The sequence below is a fragment of the Dama dama genome, chromosome 29 (assembly GCF_033118175.1).
Source record: "Dama dama isolate Ldn47 chromosome 29, ASM3311817v1, whole genome shotgun sequence".
NCBI lineage: Eukaryota > Metazoa > Chordata > Mammalia > Artiodactyla > Cervidae > Dama > Dama dama.
In genome coordinates, this window is record NC_083709.1 from 70,726,305 (window position 1) to 70,753,215 (window position 26,911).

Sequence of the window (26,911 nt, forward strand, 5' to 3'; positions counted from 1 at the left end):
AATGAAAACCAAAACACAGCAAATAATTAAGTTAAGAACAACAGCATCAATTTAGTAGTTTACCAATTAGCGATTCACTCCAACATGTTCTGAGTAAACGCTGAGCTCACAGAACACCACGCTTGGCGCTTCTGGTTTAACTGGGCTCTGCAGTGCTTCGCGTGACCGGCCTCTGCCATCAGCAGCACCGCCTTCCCCTGGTGTGGTGACGCACACTTCTCTGACTACCTGTGGGCTGCTCGCACAGGTTCTTCTTCCTCTGCCCTCCCCTTGGACATAAGCTCTGCCCGCACACTTCTGTTTTCTGGGCGGCTGTCTCCCTGATGATTTCACTGGCTTCCACAGCTTTACCATTTCTATCTTGAGGATTCCCAAATCTGTAACCTTGGTTATTCTATCAATACTAATTTTGCTCACTTGGATAAGGACCGCAGGCTTCTAATAGGTGTCTTGCCTCCATTCTTGCCTGCTATGATCTACTCACGCACCAGTCAGAGTGATTTTTCCCAAAATGCAAACTAGATCATAGCATAGGCAGAGAGGTGGGGGAGGTCACAGACAGAGGAGCTTGTAAGACATTCTCAGATGTTTGAAACTTATCCTGAAGGCAATGGTGAGCCACTGAAGAACTGTAGACAGTGTAACTATGATCTACTTTGAATTTTGGGAAAATCACTCTGGCCTTTGGCCAGATGTATTTCTTTTTTGACCTGATTGTGGAGGCCATTTTGTGGTGATTAAAAAATATATGAGTTTATTCTTCTTTCCACTTAGCTCTTTACCCATTAGTTATGTGGAAATGTAGAGGGTATAGAGGGGCAAGACACTTTTTAAATAGAGTTTAGAATCAAAAAAATTCAAGGAGAACTGAAGGCTTCTCTTTTCATCTCTTTATTGTATGTTATGCTCTGGGTGCATGCCTTCCTCAGCATAAACACACCATCAACATGCCTCGCTCAGCGTTCTTACTCACAGGCTCCTCTGTTCCTTGAATTCTCTCTCCCAACCTCCATACCCAGTGGTTCTCCAGGAAGCCTTCTTGATCTTCCCGGCTCTCTCTGGATACATGCTCCTCAGAACTCCTAGTTCATGGGCTATGTACATGCACCACCTCTTTTGCACTTCCCATACATACCTTAGGTTTTGATAACATTTTTCACGTAACTCAGTGCTAAAGAATCCGCCTGCTAATGCAGGAGATGTAAGTTTGGTCCTGGATCAGGAAGATCTCCTGGAGGAGGAAATGACAACCTACTCCAGTGTTCTTGTCTGGAAAATCCTATGGATAGAGGAGCCTGGCAGGCTACAGTCCACAGGGTCACAAACAGTCAGATACGACTGAGCATACACGCTTACACATGATAAAATTTTTCTTATGAATCTGCTATGTTTCTCCAGACAAGGCTTTCCTATGTCTCCAAATGAGGCAAGGACTATGTCTGATTCATCTCCATTTCTTTAGTGACTTTTGTTCACTAAGCACTCAGGAAATTTTGGCTGAATCAATAAGATCATCCAAGATCCAACCCTTGAGGGCAGCTTTACCCTGGGGTTTGAATCAAGGTTTCTTTTGCAGCTAACCCAGAGCTACCAGCTATTATCCACAGATCATCCAAACAAAGTCACCCTTCTAGACATTCACATTGGATGGCATCACCCATTCACTGGACATGAGTCTGAACAAACTCTGGGAGATGGTGAAGGACAGGGAAACCTGGCGCGCTGCAGTCCATGGGGTTGCAAAGAGTCGGACATGACTGAGCAGCTAAACGACAATAAGAGTGTGGAACTGATGGGGAGGAGTCCTGGGTGCAGCTCTAATCTCATTCATCGCTGATTCAGTGAGTCTTGTCATCTCTTGCAAAAATAGTTTGTTTGGTTTTTTTCCCAACTGCAAAATAGTTATTGTTGCACTTCACAGGTTATAAGGATTGAAGGAAGTAGTATACCCAAAGGAGCTTTCAGTTCAGTTCAGTTCAGTCGCTCAGTCGTGTCCGACTCTTTGTGACACCATGGACGGCAGCACACCAGGCCTCGCTGTCCATCACCAACTCCCGGAGTTTACTCAAACTCATGCCCATCGAGTCGGTGATGCCATCCAGCCATCTCATCCTCTGTCGTCCCCTTCTCCTCCTGCCCCCAATCCCTCCAAGCATCAGAGTCTTTTCCAATGAGTCAACTCTTCGCATGAGGTGGCCAAAGTACTGGCGTTTCAGCTTCAGCATCAGTCCTTCCAATAAACACCCAAGGACTGATCTCCTTTAGGATGGACTGGTTGTATCTCCTTGCAGTCCAAGGGACTCTCAAGAGTCTTCTCCAACACCATAGTTCAAAAGCATCAATTTTTTGGCGCTCAGCTTTCTTCACAGTCCAACTCTCACATTCATACATGACCACTGGAAAAACCATAGCCTTGACCAGACGAACCTGTGTTGACAAAGGAATGTCTCTGCTTTTTAATATACTATCTAGGTTTGCAGACATGTTAAAACAAAAAAGTGGTAACTTTGTGCTTGTGTGAATATTACCCTTTTCCTTCTCTAAGAGATTTACAGGCATCACTATTTTTCTATTCTCTTTCCATCCACGTCTGACCTTTCCAAAACAGTGCTATTCACCGTAGCCCAAGATGCTCTTGCCTACAGCAAACAGCAGTCTTTAAGTTCAGATTTTATAACTGTAAATGGAGTCATTCAAAAATACCAGGGTCAGGACCATGGCTGGCATCTACAACGAGAGTCCAGAAGTGATACAAATCAAATGACCTCTCTTATTATAGAGAGTCAATAGGCCCTGGAGGGGTTCATCTTAGCAGATGGAATTTGCTAAGGTGGTGACAATGAAAGGGGATGTGCAAATGGAGTTGGTGAAAGCCACACCGAGCATCCTGTGTGAAGACCCGTGTTTATCTCCTTTTTTCACAATGCTGCCAGCACACCAGTATCCTGACTTTTCTTATCTATGGCCAGTTGAGTAAGGCCTGAGCGTAAAAATACAGCATAGATCCTTCATCTTTCCACCATTTGATATGTAGAATTTATATGATGTGAGTATTTCTCTTATCTCTTGATTCTAGATACGGGAGAGCTCATATATGTGTCTGAGAGACATATCCTTGGTGCCAAGATGTCAGGAGAACCAGATCTATGTGGAACTTTCCTGGGGCTCTTGTATAATGCAATGTGCCCAGAGTCCGGAAGAAAATATTATTGGGTGAGAGCTTGAAAGACAAACACCTCTGAAATGGGGGCAAAGGTCACAGTGACAGCTTGTTATCCCCATCTCTCCTACAATTACCATGTGTCATGGGTGGAGTGGCATTGAACCTAGAAGGAAACAGGAAATTTGGCTCTAGGCTATGACTTCTCTGCCCTCCTGCCATGCCTCCTTCTTAAGCACAGTCCGTCAAGTCAACCGTGAACAGACAAGGACCTTCTACCTTAGAGTCCTTGCAACCCCTTCCCTTAATTTTAAGCCAGTAGTACACTTACAGATGATCCTTTTCTGGTTGGTTCCTTTCAGACTGTTAACTTCTTAGGATTAGCCACCCCATGGACTGACTGTACAGTCCATGGAATTCTCCAGGCCAGAATCCTGGAGTGGGTAGCCTTTCCCTTCTTCAGGGGATCTTCCCAATGCAGGGATCGAAACCAGGTCTCCCATATTGCAGGTGGATTCCTTACCAGCTGAGCCACAAGGGAAGCCCGAATTAGCTACAGATGTTAGATTTGACTTCTCTACCAAATAATTCACTGCAGGCCTAAGGCAAGGGAGGCACCAGGTTCCTGGGACACTGCCTTTGTTAAGACTTCTGAGTATCCAGGTCCCTGATTTCTGAAAGGGAAAACTGGACACAATGGACACATATCCTCTGCAATATGCTGATAATCCTGTGAGATTCTCCCATCAGATGAGAGCTCAGTCTGATACTTTAGGATAACATACTTTCTTTGTCACTAAATCAGAAGTGCAATTGGAAGAGCCTGGAGCTGAGATTGGCTGTAGGCTCAGCATGGGTGAACAGTGACACGGCTGCTTAGCAAGTCCACAGCAACATAGGCAGCATTGGCAAATGAGAAGAGGTCAAATTAATGGGCTGGAAGTGGGCAGCCCCATTCTAGCCTGTGCTGGTCAGTCCACAGGTGGATTACCACACTCCCCATCACAAGTCCCTTCATAGAAGACAAATAACCTGAGTCCACAATGGGAAGAGGAGCAGGGTGGATAAACGGTGGGGCATAGAAGAAACTGGGAATCTTAGCTTACAGGGAAGAAGGCATGTGAGACCCTTTAAGAGCCACCTCCAAATATCTGAAAGGTTGTCATTTGGAAATAAGATCAACCATGATCTATGTGAAAACTAAAACCAATGGCTGAAGACAAGCTGATTTTGAGCTGGCTACCAGTGGGAAAGACTGCCTCGTGAAGGAAGGCAGCCTCTGCCAGTGGGTGTTCAAGCAGAGATTCGATAACAAGCCGTTAAAAGCATGATGGTCTGTGAGATTCCAACTTGTGCGACTCAAAGCTAATGGCATCCAATGGCCATCTCAATTCCACAAAGTTTTGGTGCCAAGAGAGAGTACAGAACCTAGTTCCCAAAAGCAGCCTTTCCTGCCACTTCCCTCTCTGTTCCCAGCACACTAATTTTCTCTCCTTCCGTGCTGGTAGGAAGCAGGACTCCATGAGAGGTGGTAAGTGAGACAAGGCTCGGCCCAGCCCTCTCAGCATGATTGGCAATTAGCTGGACTCCAGCCTTCCAGGACTCACAAGCTCACAGCAGGTCATGATACTCCACTGGTGCTTATTTAGAACCCAAGGAAGGAGGCAGCCACAGGTAGCAGGGGCTTAATTCTGAACCCATGCTAACCAAACATTAACATTTGCATTTAAAAACAGGAGCAGGAAAAAGAGCAATGAAAACTCTACTCAATTAAAGCTGTTTGCAAATGCAAATATGCCTGACACAGAAGAGAAAGGGACTCCTGAGTGGCCACCCCTCTCCGTTGACATTTGTGACCAGACAGAAGAGGGGAGTGTATACATACGCCCGAGGAAGAAGAAATTGGAGTGGGTGGAGGAGTGGAAGATGAGGAGGGACAGAAAGATAATTTTGTTCTATATCACGAAACCTATAATTTCATTCTGACATGAAAATTAGCTCTGTAGCTAATTAGCTTTCTAATATCATTTGCTGCCACAGAAAGGATAAAAGTTTATGAATTTCTGAACCTACCTGAAAAAGAAAAAAGGGCTGCAAGTTTGCAAGATTCAAATCACAGGGGCCATTTTAGGGGATTAGGCCTATCATTGCCTTTGTGCCCTAAGAGCCTCTAGGAGCAGGACTCATGTGTCTGCACACCATCACCCTCAGTGGCTGACTGGCTTCTCTGAGGAGCCCTCCAGCATTTGGAAAACCTTCTTGGACAGGGGAAGACTCTTTGCTCCGCAGCACCCCACCACTAGTCCTAACTGTGCCCTCTGGAGCCTCTGAGCACACTGGCCCTCCTGCTGCCCAGGAGCAGCCTACTGTGACTTGAAGTAATTTATGAATCAGGCCATGAGTCCACCTGGCAGCTGGCCGGCTTACCCTATCAAACATCTTCCCTTCACCTCTTTGGACTGTTCTTGACCGCTTGGCCTTCCCTACCAAGATCACTGTGATCCATTTAGACGTAGAGCCTTCTCCAACTTCCAGAACTCAACCTGGCCTTCAGAAATATCTCTCCTATTTTTATTTTCCTTAAAATATAATTATTGTGTGTCAGCAAGATGGCAGACTATGAAGTTCTAACTCTCATGACTCCCATAGAAACACTGATACTAACAACCACTCATGGATGAGAGTACCTTTATTAGAGTCTAAGAGTATAGCAGAGGTGTCAGGACCTGGGCGGAGCATAAAATTCAAGAATAGTGCACTGACGTGTCAGAAGAGCCATTTTCCTTTACCTATGCCAACCCTTCCCCAAAGTGGCACAGTTCAGGGCCAAGAGAGACCCCCATGGCCCATGGTTTTTCCCACAAGGGAAAGTGAAAGTGAAGTGAGCATCCAGCTTCCCCAGGCTTGCAGGGCACTGCCCAAGATGCCCACTTCTATCTCATCCCACCCAGAATACCGAGGGGATGGGCTCAGCTGACTCATCTGGGAAAAGCTAGAAGCAGAGAGAAGGGGTGGGGGCTCAGAGCAACCAGCATGCATATCTCAACAACCACCCACAGATCCCACTAACTAGCTTGCAGTCTTCAACAAGAGCCCTAGAATAGATCAACAAAACTACTGTTGGTTTTGTGAAAAGATAAAATTGACAAACCTTTAGTTAGACTAAGAAAAAAGACTCAAATAATTAAAATTATAAGTGAAAGATGAAACAGTAAACTGATTTCACAGAAATACAAAGGATCATGAGACTACTATGAACCATTATACATCAACAAATTGGGTAACCTAGAAGAAATAGGTAAACTCCTAGACACATGAAGAGAGTGTGATTAGTGATACCAAGATGGAATCACAGAGAAATAGAAAATCTAAACAAGCCAATAACAAGCAAGGAGGTTAAATCAGTAATCAAACCCTTCTGACTAAGAAAAGTCCGAGAATAGACAACCTCACTGAGGAAACATTTAAGGAATTAATGCCAATCTTTCTCAAAATCTTCCAAAAATTTGAAGAGAAGGGAACACTTCCAAACTCACTTTACAATGCCAGCATTATACCAAAGCCAGACGAAAAAGTTTACAAGAAAAGAAAATTACAGGCCAATATCCCTGGTAAACACTGATGAAAAATCCTCAAGGAGGTACCAGCCCACCCATTCCACAGCACATCACATGGACCAAACACCTGATCAAGAGGGCGTTATCCCTAATCAATCTGTGGTTTTCAGTCTGTCTGCCCTCTGATGGAGAAGGATAAGAGGCTTATGGAAGCTTCCTGATGGGTAGACTGACTGAGGGGGAAACTGGGTCTTGTTCTGATGGGTGGGGCCATGCTCGGTAAATCTTTAATCCAATCTTCTGTTGATGGGTGGAGCTGTGTTCCCTTCCTGTTATTTACCTAGGGCCAAACTATGGTGGCCTATTGAGTGCAGCAAATTTGGAAAACTCAGCAGTGGCCACAGGACTGGAAAATGTCAGTTTTCATTCCAATCCCTAAGAAAGGCAATGCCAAAGAATGCTCAAACTACCACACAATTGCACTCATCTCACATCAACCTAGACAGCATATTAAAAAGCAGAGACATTATTTTTGCCAACAAAGGTCCATCTAGCCAAGGCTATGGTTTTTCCAGTAGTCATGTATGGACGTGAGAGTTGGGCTATTAAGAAAGCTGAGCACCAAAGAATTGATGCTTTTGAACTGTGGTGTTGGAGAAGACTCTTGAGAGTCCCTTGGACTGCAAGGAGATCCAACCAGTCCATCCTAAAGGAGATCAGTCCTGAATATTCATTGGAAGGACTGATGTTGAAACTCTAATACTTTGGCCAGCTGGTGCGAAGAGCTGATTCATCCAAAAAGACCCTGATGCTGGGAAAGATTGAAGGTGGGAGGAGAAGGGGACAACAGAGGATGAGATGGTTGGATGGCATCACCGACTCAATGGACATGAGTTTGAGTAAACTCCGGGAGTTGGTGATGGACAGGGAGGCCTGGCGTGCTGCAGTCCAGGGGGTCGCAAAGAGTCAGACACGACTGAACTGAACTGATGCAAATCAATAAATGTGATATACCATACTAACCAAATGAAAGATTAAAAACCATATACTCATCTCAATAGATGTAGAAAAAGCCTTTGAGAAAATTCACCATCTTTTCATAATAAAAACTCTCAATAACTTAGGTACAGAAGGAATGTACTTCAACACAGTAAAGGCCATATATGACAAGACCACAGCTAACATCAGACTCAACGATGAAAAGCTGAAAGCTTTTCTTCCAAGATCAGGAGCAAGATGAGGATGTGCATTCTTGCCACTTCTAGTCAACGTAGTCCTGGAAGTCCTAGACAGAGCAATTAGGAAAGAAAAAGACATAAAAGTCATCCAAACAGAAAGGAAGAAGTAAAACTGTCTGTGTTTGCAGATGACATGATACCATACATAGAAAATCCTAAAGAATTCACCAAAAAACCGTTAGGATTAATAAATGAATTCAGCAAAGTTGCAGGATTCAAAATCGATATACAAAAACCAGTTGTATTTCTTCTATATATTAACAACAAATTATCCAAAAAAGAAATTAAGAAAACAAACATATGTACAATAGCACCCAAAAAAAAAATACTCAGGAATAAACTTATCCAAGGAGGTGAAAAATCTATACACTGGAAACTATAAAACAATGATGAAAGATCCAGCAACTCCACTTCTGCTTATATATCCAAAGGAAATGAAATAAATACCTTGAGACATCTGTACTCCCAAGTTCATTACAGCATAATTCATAGTAGCCAAGATATGGAAACAACCCAAGTGTTCATTGACAGATGAATGGATAAAGAAAACGTGGTATATATATTGCATATATAATATATAATGTAATTATACACATACATATATATATATATATGATATTATTCAGACATAGAAAAGACCGAAATCCTGCCACTTGTGACAACATGGATGAGTCTAGATGACATTATACTAACTGAAATAAAGCAGACACAGAAAGACAAATACTGTGTGACATCACATATATATGGAACCTAAAATAGTCAGTCATAGAAGCAGAGTAGGATGGTAGTTGCCAGGAGCTGGGAAGAGAAGGAAATGAAGGCATGACAGTTAGCGGGAGCAAAGCTCCAGTTATACAAGTAAACCTGGAGATTTACTATACAGCATCGTGACTTAGTTAACAATACTCTTCTACATACTGAAGATCTGCTAAGGAGGCAGAGCTTATACTGGGCTTCCCTGGTGGCTCAGTTGGTAAAGAATCCAACCGCAATGCGCGAGACCTGGGTTTGATCCCTGGGTTGGGAAGATCCCCTGGAGGAGGGCATGGCAACCCACTCCAGTATTCTTGCCTGGAGAATCTCCACGGACAGAGGAGCCTGGAGGAGGGCTGCAGTCCATGGGGTCGCGAAGAGTCAGACATGGCTGAGCGACTAAACGCAGCACAGCACAGCACAGACCTCATATTAAGCATCTCACCATAAAATGACAACAGCAATAAAGACTGAGTGGGAGGGGACTCTAGGAGAGGACGGATATGCTCTCAGCCTTGATGGTTTCCTGGGCAGAGCTTTTTACATGTCAGTCAAACCTCAGTAAAGTGTTTTTTATATGTAATCATTATAGTCACATTTACTGAGCATATATTCTGGGCCATTTAACTTTTGCAGGAACCCTAGGAGTTAGATGTTCGATTATTATTTCCACTTAACAGTTGAGAAAACTGAGTCCCAGAGATGCTAATTTACTTGCCAAAGGTGACAGACCCGGTAAATTCTATAGCCAGGATGTTGAATCCCAGACTGTCGTTCATTTTACTAGTATCACTGCCTTATACACGCAGGGCCTCTCACAGCTCGCTGACTGTGACTGTTGCTACTCTGAATTCTCTCAGTCCCCCAGTGTGTGTGAAGTCGTGAGCCTCACAGAGATGGAGTGCCTGCCCCCATCCACAGATGGCGATCAGTGGTTCTGGAGTCGGAGCCCAGGCTTTCTGTTCCACGCCCTCTCTACCACAGCATGCTGACACACACCTGCTAAATATTTTGCCCTAAAATTGTTTTATTATGACTTCTATAAACATAACCAAAAACATTAACAAGTGAGATTAACACAGAGAAATATTGAATGACTGACTGTATTTAAACATTTTTTAGACCATTTTCCACGGGCCCCTAAACATGGTATAATTCGATTCCAAGGCTTTTTACACACAGATAGATATCAGTTCCTGGTCACATATAAACACCAAGCTCTGGGTCCAAATGATTTCAGTCTATGACTCCTGGGGATGAGAATCCTTCAAAGCAGGCCATGAAGCTATAGAACCCCGCCCAGCTCCCCACCTATACAAAGCATTTTCCTGCCCTCCCTCCTTCCTGTTCCTCTCCCAGTTGGAGGCTGGTTTTGCCCCATGACTACAACTCCCAGCCTGACACCCAGCCTAAGTTCTCCTGGGCTGGGGCCCATTAACAATTCCTTTTTGGCCTCCCAACCAGATCTGGACACTGTGCAACATGCTCCCTATAATCTGACCCTACTCCTTCCCATATTTCTTGATACCTATAGTTTGTAGTGAACTCAATCCCATACAATACACTTTAAAAAATAATGTCATCCATTTATCTGATAAGAGTCCACAATACACAGAGCCCCCAGTGAGTAAAAGTGGACTCTTAGTAAAAGACATTAAAGCTGTTACAAAAAACATCATCAGAGAGCACCAGGCTGAGGGGTGGGGTCTTGGGGGTGCGTGGGAGAGAGGCTTCAGAGGGAGGAATGTGTGTGCACTCACGGCTGGTTCATGGTGCCGTACTGCGGAAACCAGCACGACAGTGTGAAGCGACTATCCTCCGATTAAACATAAATGCAAAAAAATAATAAAATGTCTGTATCGAATTACCACTCTCCTCCCAACTATCATTATGAATCAAAAGAGTTTCTTAAATGATTACATTCACTAGTCGTAACAAATGTATTTGGGGAGGTCTTAAAGAACAAATGTGAGGATGAATCATGTAATGCTCCCTGATGCTGAAATTGCTAAACTTCTCACAGAATATGAAAAGCAAATTTACTTTTAAAGCATCTTCTTGCAGCTGCTGGGTCTTTGGGGACTGACTGCGGGTGTCACGTGGCTACTTCTATTTAAAGGTTTGTGACATCCAGTCATAGTACTCTTAAAGAACAGTTAGCATCTTTAGAATAGGATTCAGGAATGTTACTCATCGCAGCTCGCGGACTCCAACGAAGGCAGAGTCAAGGAAATGACACCTGGTTGATATCCAAAAACAGCCAGAGCTGGCAGTGGTCTGCGGCCTCAGTAGTCCGAGCAAGGAGCAGAACAGGACACGAGGCGTGGGAGTAAACACCTCCCATCTGCGTGTCTCTGGGTGTGTGCATGGCTTGTGTCCAAGTCTTCTGTGACGCCAGGGACTGTAGCCCGCCAGGCTCCTCTGTCCGTGGGATTTCCCAGGGAAGAATACTGGAGTGGGTTGACATTTCCTCCTCCAGAGATCTTCCTGACCCAGGGATCGAACTGCTGTCTCTTTCGTCTCCTGCACTGGCAGGTGGCTGCTTTCCCACTGCGCCACCTGGGAAGCCTAAGTACTTCCCACAGCATTCCAAAGATGTGACCCCTAAATTCAGTTTTTCATTCCCAATAATGTCCCTTAAAAAACGCGTAGCTTAATTATAATGAGTGCACCCAGTTTTGATGCCTTTATGTCTTATCTAAGAATACTCCCCACTTTCTGTTTTATGTGATATCTATGACACAGTTGAGCTTCACTCTTTTTTGGTATAATTTCAAGCTTTCAAAACTTGTGGGGAGGCTCTGCTTTCCTCACAAGTGAACGAGCGTCCCTGGCCTCCAAATGGCCTCTCCTTTCACCTCCCTGCTCTGGTAAACCTGCCACTCCCCCCCAGTCCCTCCAAAGTGGGTTCCACCTGAAGGAGGTTTGCTGCCCCATTCTTTACATGGGTCCTCCGCTCCTTTCTGCACATATTCCCCCCACCTCTTCATCTCCTCTATGGACCCTAGTTGCAGCTGACCCACCTAAGCCCATTCGGGCACCCTGTCCTCAGGAAGAACTCCTTTGATCCTGCTGTTTCCTTACTGAATCTGGTATTTAGTCTTAATGATTTTGTTTCTTTCACCTCATTCTTTACACTTCACACAATTCCTTCTGACAAGCATCATCTTGGGTTCTCCCATCAATCACTTTATTTTTTTTTTTTACAGCTGTGAAATGTATGTTTATTGTTACTTCTGACCCATTGTACAACTAATCCAGCACAAATTACCAGAAAAATTTTACATTATTTATTCAGGACTGTGGTTTCTCAACAACTTTGAACTTGGGGTCTTCAAATGTGAAGTTAGGGGAAGTGTTCATGTCTGCTTTATCATATATTTGGTCAAGCTTAAAAAGCTCCCTGTCCAGTTCTTGCTGACACTCTGGGTCAGCATCAACAGGTCCTCCAGATGTCTGTCCCCTAGTTCTATATTCCCTGGTCTTGTCCATGAAGAATTACCGTACAGGATCAGGTTCCTTATCAGATGCCACCGCTGTTAACACCTATGCCCCTCCTCAGAGACTGAGACTGCAGAATGAGTGACAGCGGACCTGAGGGGCCTCTGAAGAACCTGGAGACCCTCTCGCCTGCACTCAATCCCAAGCTGCCAGAGCCGCCACCGCCGCCTCCCTGTTCCCACCAAGCACTTCAGAGATATAATGGAAAGGAGGGTGCAGTGGGAAGGATGGCTTTTGAAAGCTTGAATGCAAATGGCACACTAACAAGCTGTGCTACCTACGGAAAATTATGTAGCATTTCTGAGCCTCTACGGGCTTCCCTGGTGGCTCAGATGGTAAAGAGTCTGTCTGCAGTGTGGGAACCCGGGTTCGATCCCTGGGTCAGGAAGTTCCCCTGGAGAAGGGAATGGCAACCCACTCCAGTATTCTTGCCTGGAGAACTCTGGAGAAAGGAGCCTGGTGGGCTTCAGTCCATGGGGTTGCAGAGTCAGACACGGCTGGGTGACTAACACTGAGTCTCTATTCGCTGCAGAGATTTGTAGAAGAGAAACTATTACCCCATTAACCAGGGCTGGAGTACAGCGATCACGAAATGGTGAGAGGGAAGGAGTTCCATGAACTACAAAGAACCCCATCGACCAGGGCTGGAGTACAGCGATCACGAAATGGTGGAAGGGAAGGAGTTCCATGAACTACAAAGAATGTCCAGAAGTACACTGCTATTCTCCTAGCAGTATCTCTGCAGCTATTAGCACCTGTATTCCTCTTCCACCCACAGAATCAATGTTCTCATCTCTTCTCTTGATAACTTACTCCTGAGAGACCTGGCCCACTGACCTGTTTTAGTTTCACAGAAGGAGAAGCTGGGCCTTGATTCACTGCAGCTGAAAGTTTTAGTGTCGTAGTGGTCAGCCACATAGATCATTTCTTAAAATTTCCCATGGCACATCTCATTCCTTCTCAGTCCCTGGAGAAAAGCACCTGCTAAGTGGTTAAACCGAGCCATCCTCACCACCTTGCCAGTTTACACATGCCTAAGAGGCAAAAGAGTAGTGCAGGCTTTGAGATATGATGGGCCTGGGTTCAAATTCCACCAACAGCCCTTACTAGGTGTATGGTCCTGGGCAAGTCTCTTAGCTCTTTGAGCCTCAGTTCTCTCGCCTATAAAATGGAGACAATAATATCTCACATAGGCACTCAATAGATAATAATCATTACAATGATAATTATACTATAGAAATGTGAAGAATCTGTTTAAGGAGCATCTAGCTTTACTGCTACTTTTACTGGGATTGTTCGTAATAACTTGTTAACCAAGTCCTGAGGTTTCCAGGAGCCACTGTGCCATTCACAGGCCCAAGGAGGGAACCTTGCAGCATCCGCGCAGACGACCTGTTTTTTTCCTGGGATATCTACCAAGATAAATCCCATTTCTCGTACCATGCTCCATATTGCCAGAAAATGGAAATGATACAACTCCTGGAGTAATTCCAAACTGAGCCACTGAGAGGTCTCCAAATAAGCCCCTTATTCTGCCTAAATCCTACCCATCTTCCAAGTCTCACACTCTCTGCTTCCCCTAGTGTTCTCTCCTCTGTCCCGATACCTCCTGAAGAGCAAAAACCTTGCTACCATCTCAATGGGCAAGTTCAGAGTGGGGCTTAAGGGGAAGATGAGGTAGAGAAGATGGTACCAATGACCCATAGAGGAAGTAGAAAGATAAACTACTGAAGTCAGGGAAAATGTGAACCCAAGTGTTACTCTATGTTCAGACAGGATTTTCAAGATGGGAAAAGGCAATCTAGTGTAAGAAAACAAATGAGAGAAGAGCTATGGGGACTTTTCACCCTGGAAAGACACAAAATATCCTCACAGGGCTTTCCATATACAATGTTCTGTAAGGCTGTGATTAATATCCATAATGAAAAGCTAGATGTGAACAGAGAATAAACATTATTGTTCAATCAGTGCAGAAATTATCATCAATTAAGCTAACTGGAGAGTCTCAAAAAAGCAGAGATGTTCAAACTGTGCTAGAGGGCTCCTCCTCTGAGCACTCTGAGTGAGTTTAATGCCCCTGCCTGCAGTTTACCAGGTACTGTAGCTGCTCCCTGCTGGGGTGCCTCAGGGGCAGAGCTGAGTTTGAGTCCTGCCTGTCTTCTTGGCGCCCAGCAGAGAGCGACACACAGTCCTTCCTCTATAACCGGGGGCTGGACCACATTTCCTTACACCTGAGCGAGCCGCAGGGTCAGGTCTTGAGTTGCAAAACTTTGACTCTGAGTCCAGAACTTTTCTAAGACAATGCAACCCCCAAGCTAACTGAGAGATCTCCATGAATACCTGCTGACAGAGACGTGACCACCAGCGGGCCCCTTCTTCCTTTACCTGTCTAACCCTGGCAGGAATGCCTCCTCAACACTACCTGTGGGCTCAGCCTGGCCCCTAGTTCTGGACACCATCCTGGCCTGAGGTGAAGAGAAGCATGAGGCCTCAGTATAAGCATAACCAACATGGTGACTGAGACAACTCAGATCCAATCTCTTGGAGGGGAGACAAGACCTCCAGTTCTTTTACCATCTAGTCAATGCTGTAACAACAATGGATTTGGAGTGCCAGCACCTTAAGAAATCACCTGTTTTCACTGCTCCTTGTACTAGTACAGACATAAATTTTCATAGCAAAAACCATATAAAAATTAAAGTTTTATTGTGCTTTTTGAACTTCACATTGTAAAACTTTATTTCTGCCTTGTTATCTAGTCTTTAGTGGTCGAGTGGCTGCATAGTATTCTATCAGGTTGTTATACCACAATTTACTTAATCAGCTATTCTGGGGACACTTAGTTACTTTCAAATTGATGCTAAACAATATTATTATGAATACCTTTTCTGGGACTTTAGAATTACTTTCAAGGTTAGATGTTCAGAAATGGACTCAATGAATCAAAGAATAAGAGCTTTCAAAGACTCAATACAGAGTATTTTTTTTTTTACAGCCTTGGCTTTATTTTCATTTAGTCATATGTGCTTTAAAAAACACACACATGCTTGTAAAATACCCAAATCTCAGGAATTAGAAGGGTGTAAAACAAGGGGCTTGAGGTGAAAATAATATCCTAGGCTTCAGAACAAACAAAGCCAACTAAAAAACTTCTTTGTTCAAAATTCAAAGATATTTTGTTTTAATGGACATCTAGGTGTTTGTTTTTTTTTTTTAAAGAACATCTTAGGGACAAAACTAAGCTTCTGTGTTGCTTGAGGCAAGGCCTAGCTTCTCTCTTCCTTGGAGACCTTTGGCAAATATAGAAGCCATAACCTGCTGGCCTCCATGTTCACCCCCCACTCTGCCCTCTGGAGGGCTACAGGGTATGCAGGATGTGGTCAATTTTGCTGACCAGCTCCTGTCGCTTTCCTGAAATGAGCTGCTCATTCTCGATGTACATGTCTTTCTTGAGCTTGCCGGCCACCAGCCACTCAGCCTCCACTGCTGACTTCAGGACCAGCTCCCTGACCTGCGCGTCCAGCTTCTGCATTTCGCTCACTTTGTCGCAGAGGTTGGAGCCCTCGGCCTTCAGCCTGGACTGCAGCAGCACCACCTCACTGGTCAAAGCCTTGTGCTCCGTCTCCAGGCTCTTCTTGCCACTGCTGAGGGTGGACACATCCCGGGACTGTTTGTATCTACTGACCGTCTTGTCAAAGTGGTGGTAGAGACCTAGTCTCTTGCTGACCAGGGTCAAGACCTGCTCTATTATGCAAGCCACCTTCATCCTGGCTTCTGCAGCTGGATCCTTTGTGATGGATAAGTCCAGCCTGACATAGACGATGACAGTGAAGAGCAGAATGGAGAAGGCGGCCACCAGCAGCAGGGGCTCCTGGAGCATGAGCACCTTGCTGAAGGTGTAGCGCACCACGACGTCCTGAATGTGCTGTTCCACCAGGTTTTCCTTGTGGGCCACGATCACAGGGCGGCCACAAGTGTCCAGGTAGGTATAGTGCAGCTCATCGGGGGCTCGGCTGATCTCATAGGGACTGTCCACCTGGATGTTCCTGGCCCCTTCAGGGAGGATGATCTTCACGGTCAGAGAGTCTATCACTTGCTCATCAAACACATGGTCCACCAGCCTCATCTTCAACATATACTGGTCTCCCAAATTATAGAGGTACTCATAGCTTGGGAGGTTGTAGCCAATAATGTAATGAGTCTTCCACCCGCCAAAGAGAGGGAAACGAGGCTTCACTTCCATCTCCACCGAGTCATCCAAAGTAAGGAGGTGTCTGGTGTAAATGCTGCCAATCTCATCCCGGTAATAAACATCCTGTGCAGAGGCAGGAAGGATGGTCTTAAAAGAACGGATGGAGGAGCTGCCACTATCTGTCCATCTGTCATAATCATAACGAGAAAAAGACCCCTTCAGCACAGCCCCCGTGTGCTTCAGGTTCACGTTTTCTTCCACAGCAATATTACCCCAGTGGGAGACCTCGACAACTCGGGTCATGCTGCTGACGGTCAGGAAAGGGCTGTTGTTCTCAGAATGTACTCTAAAACTATCCTGACTGTAGGCAGGGGTGTCGTGGAAAGGGCCATAATCCAGCAGGTTCTCATGGCGCATGGGGTTGCCCAATTTGGTATAGCTCTCCACGTTTGGGGAGGCGAGCTTCACACGCATGGTTTGCGTCTTGGTCGGGTAGGGAGAGTAGAAATAATGATTCCCCTCAAACACCACAAACTGTTTCTCAGACTGGGTGATCTGGGTTGGATACGGCTGAATCGCGTGGGTATAAACGGCTTCCACAACGACTGAAACCTCGGCCCCAGGATCAAGAGCAGCTGGGAGCTGGACTGTGAAGACTCTCCCGCTTTTACCCTTAACTCTGGTCTCCCGCACGTCCAGACTGCTGGTTTCCTCACCCACTCCCGTCACCTGCACGCCGAGGTGCGCGAGCTGGGCCTCCAACTCGGGCTCCAGCGCTACCAGGAAGGAGGCGGCGCGGGGCGAGGAGCCGCCGCCCGCGTGCGCCAGGACCACCTCGGCCGTCACCTTGGCCAGGTGGCTGCTCAGGTCCAGCGTGCGCCTCACCTCTTCGTTGACCAGAGGCGGAGCCTCCGCGGAGGTGCTGCCTGGCTGCGGGGCCCAGGCCGCCAACAGCAGCAGCAACGGCAGCGGCGGGACTGCGGGCGCCTCCATAGCCGTGACCCGCCGAGCCCCGCCTGCGTGTGCGTGCCCTGCGTGCGTTCCCCACAGGGCGGCGGCCCATTGGGCCACTCAGCTCCCCAAGATGGCGGCGCCCAGGCCCACAGTTAGTATTTAAGGAGGTACGTCCCCCACCGTAATAGTGTCTGCTTTCTTTTATTTTTTAATTGAAGGATAACTGCTCTACAGAATCTTGTGGTTTTCTGTCATACATCAACAAGAATCAGCGATATTGATTCTTGTTGAGGTACCTTTAATGACTTTACATGACTATAAGCGATATGTAAGTAACTATTCCAGCTTTAGCACATCACCTCTAACAGACATGATTATCTAACATTTTTGCTAATTTAGAATGTACAGTCAGTCAGTTCAGTCGCTCAGTCGTGTCCGACTCTTTGTGACCCCATGAATCGCAGCACGCCAGGCCTCCCTGTCCATCACCACCTCCCGGAGTTTACTCAAACTCATGTCCATGGAGTCAGTGATGCCATCCAGCCATCTCATCTTCTGTCGTCCCCTTCCCCTCCTGCCCCCAAACCCTCCCAGGATCAGGGTCTTTTCCAATGAGTCAGTTCTTAGTATCATATTAAATTTTTCTTGTACTTCTTTACTCACTGGTGAGTTGGCAGGTTTCCTTTATGCTTGTTACTAACCACATTGCCTCTTGTATATTTTGAAAGAACAAGAACGTTTGCTCTAGTGGCCCAAATGTTTGGGTTCCTGCATTTATAAACTGTTCTCCCCTGCTTTGGCTTTATAACCTATTTGCTAATCTCCCTGACACCACTTGATCCATTATTTGTGTACTGTTTAACCAAAGTCTACAAACTTGGATAGGGATTAAGACAATGTCACTTGCAGTTTGGGTTCCAGTATAAATTCCTTTTTTTTTTTTTTTAAAGCTATGTGGCATTAATTGATTCACTTTTTCTCTCAAAGCCTCTTTTCTCACTTATCTGCTTACCCCACAGTGTTATACGAGAACTATAAGCTTGTAAAAGCAGGGTCAGACAGTTTTTTCTGTAAAGGGCCCTACAGTAACTATTTTAGGCTTACAGATCATATGGTCTCTATTACAACTACTCAACTCTGCTATTGTACCATGAAAATAGTGTAGACAATGACAGTCCATTAATAAGCATGACTGTAGTCTAGCAAAACTTTTTTAGAATATAAAAATTTAATTTTATATTTATGTATAAACATTTATATCTAAATATATGTAGATATGTAAATAAATGTACATTTAAATTATATAATAAACATGTTACAATATGACATATATAACATTTACATATTATAATATATAATTACATTTACAAATGTTATATAATTACATATAATTAAATATGCATATAATTTAATTTTATAAAATTTTCACGTATCACAAAATATTTTTTTTTCTGCTACTTGCTTTTTTATTTGCTTAAAAATAGTTTCAGGTTGGTAGCAATTTTACTACTCTCCCTGTTTTTTTTTTAATTTTTATTTATTTTATTTATTTAATTGGAGGCTAATTACTTTACAATATTGTAGTGCCATACATTGCCATACATTGACATGAATCAGCCATGGGTGTACATGTGGCCCCCATCCTGAACCCCCTCCCATCCCTCTCCCCACCCCATCCCTCAGGGTTGCCCAGCGCACTGGCCTGTCTCATGCATCAAACTTGCACTGGTCATCTGTTTCACATATGGTCATATACATGTTTCAATGCTATTCTCTCAAATCATTCCACCCTGTCTTCTCCCACAGAGTCCAAAAGTCTGTTCTTTACATCTGTGTCTCTTTTGCTGTCTTGCATATAGGGTCATCGTTACCATCTTTCTAAATTCCATATATATGCGTTAATATACTGTATTGGTGTTTTTCTTTCTGACTTACTTCACTCTGTATAATAGGCTCCGGTTTCATCCACCTCATTAGAACTGATTCAAATGCATTCTTTTTAATAGCTGAGTAATATTCCATTGTGTATATGTACCACAGCTTTCTTATCCATTCATTTGCCAATGGACATCTAGGTTGCTTCCATGTCCTAGCTATTGTAAACAGTGTGGTGATGAACATCGGGGTACATGTATCTCTTCCAATTCTGGTTTCTTCTGTGTGTATGATATTTTTGCAGCTACTTAAAAATGTAAAATGTAACACCATTCTTTGCTCATGCTCTATTACAAAAACAGGCATTAGGCTAGATTTAGCCCACAGCCTATAGTTTGCCAACCTCTGCCCTAAAGCCCTATCCAACAGCATGAGATCCCATGGGACAGTCAAAACAAACAGGTACCCAGAGTAGGCAACAGTACTGTCATTGATTTTTCGTTGTGAAAACAAGGAACAGGGAAGGTGCTGTGATTTGCCCAAAGCCACATGGCCCTCCAAAGGTAGAACTGGGATTTCCGACAGATCTGCCTTTTTCCAAAGCCCCAAGCATTGGCTGCTGTAGCAGCCTCCTCTCCAGTCAGTGGTCTCAGCCCTGGGCCAGCTCTTGCCTATTCCTGACCTTCCATCCTTCCTCAGCTTGTTCCACATTGCCCCACCCAAAACCAGGGATGCCATAGTAGCATCAGCATTTAGGCAAGAAAGAGCAAACCCAGTTCTTTTGGCTCCTACAAAGAGGCCCTTGATTCTCCACAAAGTCATATACTTGCAGGAATCAGGCACCCATTTTCCGCATTCACAGAGATGTTCAGTGGTTTACAGACTACTGTGTGCCCGCCAGTGTGCACTCACTCACTCGTCAGGCATCTCAGATTATAAATGATCTCCCTCATGATGTGTGATCAGAATCATATTCTTCTTTTTGTCTGCTTTTGAGGAGCTTTTACTCTTGGAGGACAAGGCCAGCAATAGTAACAAAATCACCAATGTGGGAAACAGGAAGTAGTATTGACAGGTACAGGAGTATCCAGTGGAAAGAGGATACAATTTGGAAGACTTTCACCAAAGTTCAAGTTGATTCCGCCATGAATTATCTGATCCCCCTGAGGCTTAGTTTCTTAGCTGAAAATGAGGATAATGAACTTCAAATGAAAACATATATAGTGTGTGCTTTGAAAACTTTAAAGTGCTATACAAACTCTAGTTAACAGTATTATTACCCATCTTGTACAACTCCAAACACTTAACTTGAACCCTGACCTTCTCGGCCTGATTTGAAATGTGATATTTGTTGTCTTCTTTAGAAGCTCCAAAGCCGTGTTTTCAGATTTTTACCCCCAAGCCTTACTTGATTTCCTGAATGAATGGAGACTGAATTCATTGTGAATTCTCCTGGCACCAGCACAAATATGGGTATATGAAGTATATGGGTTTGAAGTGACAAAGGATAGGATGTTACTGCAGGGGCTTGTGGGGCTGGCAGCACAATTAGAAGAATGAGCCCCATTTTCCCTGGCAGTGGTATCGGCAGCCTCTGCAAGGCTGCCTCTCCAAGGCTGCCACCCACGCTGAGCACGTCACAAGGCTTCCTACAGCCTCAGCTCTCAGCCTAGCCAGGCCCTGAAACCCCAGGGATGTCAGATACACACCTCACCCTGGCTCTCTGAAGACTTAGACATCTGGACAAGCATTCTTTCCTTAGGTTCTGATCAATGCCTGTTAACCCTGTATCACTTGGTTCATTTTATTCATTTTACTTATGGGGAAATTGAGGCTCATAGAGTAAAGATGGCTCACACTGTCTAAAGATAGCTAAGCCCTGTTCTTAGCTACTATTAGGAGACTTTGGTGCAAGTTCCTATTCTGCAACAGACTAGCTATGTTACCTTGATTGACTTATCATTGGTGAAAGGTGATTAAATCTATCATCTATTAAAATTAGCATTTCAGTAGCACTTTAGAGTTGATCCACTGTATTCATAATCTAATCCCTATAATAAACATTAAGACAAGGGGCACTGCGGTAATCTGCATTTTGTCTAAAAGGAAAGACAAGCTCAGAGAAATTAAGTGATCTGCAAAATTACGCAGCTAAAAAATGGCATCTTCTGATTCCAAATAAAATACTTTCTTCACCAATGCATATGACTCAAATTCCTCAATAATGAAAAGGAATTAAAACTCGTCTTGAAAAACTTACAGGATATATGTGAAAGTATGCTGAAGTAAAAACTACTCAAATCAGTTCCTAGCATCTTGAAAATGAAGGCTTCTATTAGTTATCTATTGCTGGGGAGTAAACCACCTCTAAGCATAGCAGTTTATAACAGTGAACATTTAAGTTCTTATCCAGTTTCAGAGGGTCAGGAATATGGGAGCAGCTTAACTGGGAAGCTTTGGCAAAGCTGCATCTCAAGACTTGAAGGCGCTGGGATCCTCTTCCAGGCTGTCTCCTGTGGTTGGTGGCTGGAGGCCTCTACTCCCCCCATGGTGGGGATGGGCGGTGATCTCCATGGGCTGCCTGAGTGTCTTTATGATGTGGCAGCTGGCTTCCCTTGGACTGAGTGATCCAAGAGAGACAGAGTATACCCAATACGGAAGCTGCAGTCTTTTTTTAACCTAATTAAGAGTGACATACCACCACTTTTGCCGTATTCTATTCTCTAAGTCCAGCCCACACTCAGGGGGAGAGCATTACACCCATGCATGAATATCATGAAGTGAGGATCATGAAGATCATTTTGGAGACTGGCTACTATAGGATCCCTTTATAATTCTAAAGTTTTTGTTGACTCCCATGAGATGAATATCATAATTTTTATATCATCTGTTTTACTGATAAGATATTAAACTACATGAAATTGCCCCAATTTGACTATTTGTGACCCACAAAAAAATGGTCATTTCATATGGTTCAGCCTAATTTATAACCTTTGGAAGTAGTTGATGCCAACAGTTCAGTTATGGAGCTGCTATTCTACATAGTTACTGAGAAACTTTTATGGGCAGAAACTGATCTAGCTCCTGGAGGTACAATGGTGAATGAGACAGGGAAGATCTTTCCTTTCATGGACTTAATACTCTTAAGGGTTCTCAAACCTTGCTTTTTAGAACTGTGAATCCTTGAGACCCACCCTAGACTCACTAAATCAGGAAATGTGGGATTGAGGCCAAGGATTTACACTTCCTAATGCCCCACAGGTGACTCTGATGCCGCTGAGTCCATGGTCCAGCATTTGGGAATCACTGGTGCATATTTCCATTCTCACCTTCTTCACCTCCCGTTTACTCCACAGCCCACGGCAATGGGTTTCCACTTCGCCACAGAAATTCGCAGAAATTGCTCTTGCTTATATCACCATGAACTCTTGAGAGCCAAGACTTCTCTTCCTTTCTCCCTCTGGCATGAATACTGGCCTCCTCTTGCTTCTTAAACTGCCCCTCTGGCTTCAACACCACTCCCCTTTTGTTCTCCTCCTGCCTCCCGGTCGGGCTGCTCCCTTTCACTGTCCTACTGCTGATCCTCCTCCCCTCCCCCGGGGCGAGGGTGCCACTGCTCAGCGTTCTGGCTGCAGTCTACCCTCTCACTCTCCACAGTGTTCTGGGTGACTTCCTCCACACCCCTGGCCTAAGCAGTCTATGTCAATGACTTGAAACCCTGTACACCAGACTTCACTCCCCAGGGCTTGTCGGCACACAATACTCAATAGACCTCATGATGTACCCCATTTATTCATGAAGGATATTAATAAATATATCCTTAGTTAGGGCCCAGTGGTCCAGAGCTATTTATTAAGCTATTTATTATTGGATTATAACTACACAAACAATATAATTGAACTCAAACTACATCGTGAACTTCTTGAGGGCAAGAGCTAAGTCCCGTTTATCTCTGTGTCCTCACGTTGTTCAGCACTCTTAGAGCAGAACAGAGGACTCGGCTGAAACTGACTTGTGTCTTGTTTCTCAATGACCCCCTCATCAGCAAAGAGACAGAAAAAGTCTGTGTTCCTGCCCCAGCACGGTAACCAGCCTTGTTTCAGAGGAGTTACCAGGTGAGAGTGAGCTTCTCTAAAGACGAGTGCGGAACGATATTTTTGTGTTTTAAATTCTGAGATCGAAAGGGACGAGGGGATGGAAACAATTTATTGAGTGCTTAAGGGAAGAGAAGGACAGGGAAGAAGAAAGGGTGGTACAAACACGACTTTCTTTGTATATGTGTGTGCATATGCATATTATCTCTGCATGTGAAGATTATATACATAGCATATGTATATGTGTGTGCATACATGATTCTACAGCACATATATGAAGATCATGTTGTTGTTCAGTCCCTAAGTTGTGTCCCACTCTTTGTGACCCCACAGACTGCAGCACGCCAGGCTTCCTTGTCCTTCACTACCTCCCAGACTTTGCTCAAATTCAGGTCCATTGAGTCGGTGATGCTATCTAACCATCTCATCCTCTGTTGTCCCTTTCTCTTCCTGCCTTCAATCTTTCCCAGAGTCAAGGTCTTCTCCAACGAGTCGGCTCTTCGCATCAGGTGGCCAAAGTATTAGAGCTTCAGCTTTAGTATTAGCCCATCCAATGAATTTCAGTATTGATTTCCTTTAGGGTTGACTGGTTTGATCTTGCAGTCCAAGGGACTCTCAAGAGTTTTCTCCAGCACCACAATTTGAAACCATCAATTCTTCAGGGCTCAGCCTTCTTTATGGTCCAACTCTTACATCCATACAGGACTACTGGAAAAACCACATCTTTGACTATGTGGACCTTTGTCGGCAAAGTGATGTCTTTGTTTTTTAATACTCTGTCTAGATTTGTCATAGCTTTCCTTCCAAGGAGCAAGTGTCTTAAAAATTTCATGGCTGCAGTCACTGTCTGCAATGATTTTAGAGCCCAAGAAAATAAAATCTGTCACTGCTTCCACTTTTTCCCCTTCTATTTGCCATGAAGTGATGGGACTGGATGCCATGATCTTATTTTTTTGAATGTTGAGTTTTAAGCCAGCTTTTTCACTCTCCTCTTTTACCTTCAAAAGGCTTATTAGTTCCTCTTCAGTTTCTGCCACTAGAGTGGTTTCATTTGCATATCTGAGGTTGTTGATTTTTCTTCCAGAAATCTTAATTCAAAATTCAGGCTTGAACTGAAGAAAGTAAGGAAAACCACTAGGTCATTCACGTATGACCTAAACCAAATCCCTTATCATTATATGGTAGAGGCAATGAATAGATTCAAGGGATTAGATCTGGTAGACAGAGTGCCTGAAGAACTATGGATAGAGCTTCATAACACTGCAGGAGGCAGTGACCAAAACCATCCCAAAGAAAAATAAAGGCAAGAAGGCAAAGCAGTTGTCTAAGGAGGCTTTACAAACAGCTGAGGAAAGAAGAGTAGCAAAAAACAAGGGAGAAAGGGATGCCCAACTGAATGCAGAGTTCCAGAGAATAGCAAGGAGAGCTAAGAAGGCCCTCTTAATTGAACAGTGTAAAAAGTAGAGGAAAACAATAGCATAGGAAAGACTAGGGATCTCTTCAAGAAAACTGGAGATATCAAGGGAACATTTCATGCAAGGATGGGCACAATAAAGAACAAAAGTGGTACGGACCTAACAGAAGCAGAAGAGAATGAGAAGAGTGGCAGGAATACACAGAACTGTACCAAAAAAGCCTTGTTGTTCACAGTGGCCACAGGACTGGAAAAGGTCAGTTTTCCTTTCAATCCTAAAGAAGGGCAATGCCAAAGAATGTTCAAACTACCACACAGTTGCACTCATTTCACATGCCAGCAAAGTGACGGTCAAAATCCTTCAAGCTAGGCTTCAACAGTATGTGAACCAAGAACTTCCAGAATGCACAAGCTGGGTGTCAAAGAGGCAGAGAAACCAGAGATCAAATAGCCAACATTCACTGGTTCACAGAGAAAGCAAGGGAGTTTCAGAAAAACATCTACTTCTGCTTCATTGACTACACTAAAATCTTTGGCTGTGTGGGTCACAACAAACTGTGGAAGATTCTTAAAGAGATGGGAGTACCAGAGAAACCTGAAAGAGTGGTATGCAGGTCAAGAAGCAACAGTTAGAACCTTATGTGGGACGACTGACTGGTTCAAAATTGGGAAAGGAGTACATCAAGGCTGTATATTGTCACCTTGTTTATTTAACCTATATGCAGAGTACATCATGTGAAGATCATATATATATATAACAGTGCTTCACATGATTATTATGTAAAGTAAATGAACTAATGTAAATAAAACACTGAGCATGTATCTGGTACATAGTAATGAAGCATTCTGCTCTCTCCAAAATCCTACTTGCTTAAGCAAAGACAAAATGACAAAGCATTTCCATTTGAGTCAGACCTAATTGTTAAGCCTAACATTAGGCCAGAGAGAGAATAATTGCACTCTTGAAATTGTATACCTATTTTGTACAAAGATGCATATGTTTTTCTGAGGATAAAAGCCATAATTTTCATGAGATACACAAAGGAGTCCTTGTCTCTAAAAATTTCCAGAATGCCTAGGAATCAAGTGCAGGTCAACATTTCAACAATTGTTACCATTCTTACTTATTCTTAAACATACTACTTTCCCAATCAAGATGTGCATCAGTGACTCAAAGATCCTCCTTTTAAGGAGACTAGTGGAATCTTCATTCATTCATGCCTGTACTCAAGCATTCATTTATGCAATAAGCAATCATTTGTACTGACTCTATGTTTGACATTGCTAAGCCCAGGGTACAGAGACACACAGACTGTAAGATCATTCAAAAGACAACTACCTGAACTGTGATGAAGGCTTAAAGTAACCAAAAATTTGAAAAAGGAACATCCTAGGAGCTTAGCAGCAATAGCTTCAAAATCTGCTATTGTCAACAGCAAGAAAAATTGTTCTAAGGAAGGGAGATCACTCAGTAGTAGGGAGCAGAAGTGTAACAGAGAATGTTTTCTCTCTAACTGGGCAGAAGCTAAGGAAAGACAATCTCCCAACCCCAGCCCCCCATCCCTGCCTCTTTATTTTTAGCTTTAATGAACTGAAAACTTTCCTTTATGTTCTTTTTTTTTTTTTTTTTCCTTTAACTTAGTGTGAATTGTGGGCTCTTGAAATCTTTGAAGTGGGAAAGTCCCTAATCTACAGACACAGCATACAAATTAGGTCTAATCTTGAAAATATCCAATGTCAAGAGTCTTACTAACTTGAGAGGTCCATTCTATATTAAATGGGCCTAATTGTTAGTTGTTTCTTCCTTGTTTTGAGCTAAAATTTGCTCTAATTTTCCCCTCAAAGTCCTAATTCCATCTTCTGGGATAATACATGTCTTCCATAGCAATATTTTTAATTAATGGCTTATAAAATAAATTTTGGAATTATATCCAGTATCATAATCAATGCAAATGAATAGGATAGGATGGGCTAATAGAAGAGTAGAATAGAAAATAATAGAATTATAGCATGTGAGAGAGACAGGTTTTGTTTTTCAAGGTATTTCAATTGTTTATAGATTTATGTAAATATGTACCAGGTTTGATATTAAATGTCTTTCTTACTATGGGTTGCCACTGAAAAGCTCAGAAAGTATCAGTTCCTTCAGGTTAGGACAGCTGTGTCATGGACC

At 43.8% G+C, this 26,911-nt stretch overlaps 1 protein-coding gene, 1 long non-coding RNA gene and 1 pseudogene across 3 annotated transcripts in view; all 3 read right to left on the reverse strand.

The window, feature by feature from the left end:
• Nucleotides 1-26,911, reverse strand: part of LOC133048809 (uncharacterized) — a 526,351-nt gene that overhangs the window by 202,546 nt on the left and 296,894 nt on the right. The window lies entirely within an intron of this gene.
• LOC133048425 (ATP synthase-coupling factor 6, mitochondrial-like) lies at nt 12,003-13,659 on the reverse strand (annotated as a pseudogene).
• LOC133048949 (dolichyl-diphosphooligosaccharide--protein glycosyltransferase subunit 1-like) lies at nt 15,568-17,394 on the reverse strand. The gene has a single exon (XM_061132921.1). It carries the CDS (start codon nt 17,392-17,394, stop codon nt 15,568-15,570), a length of 1,827 nt encoding a protein of 608 aa, XP_060988904.1.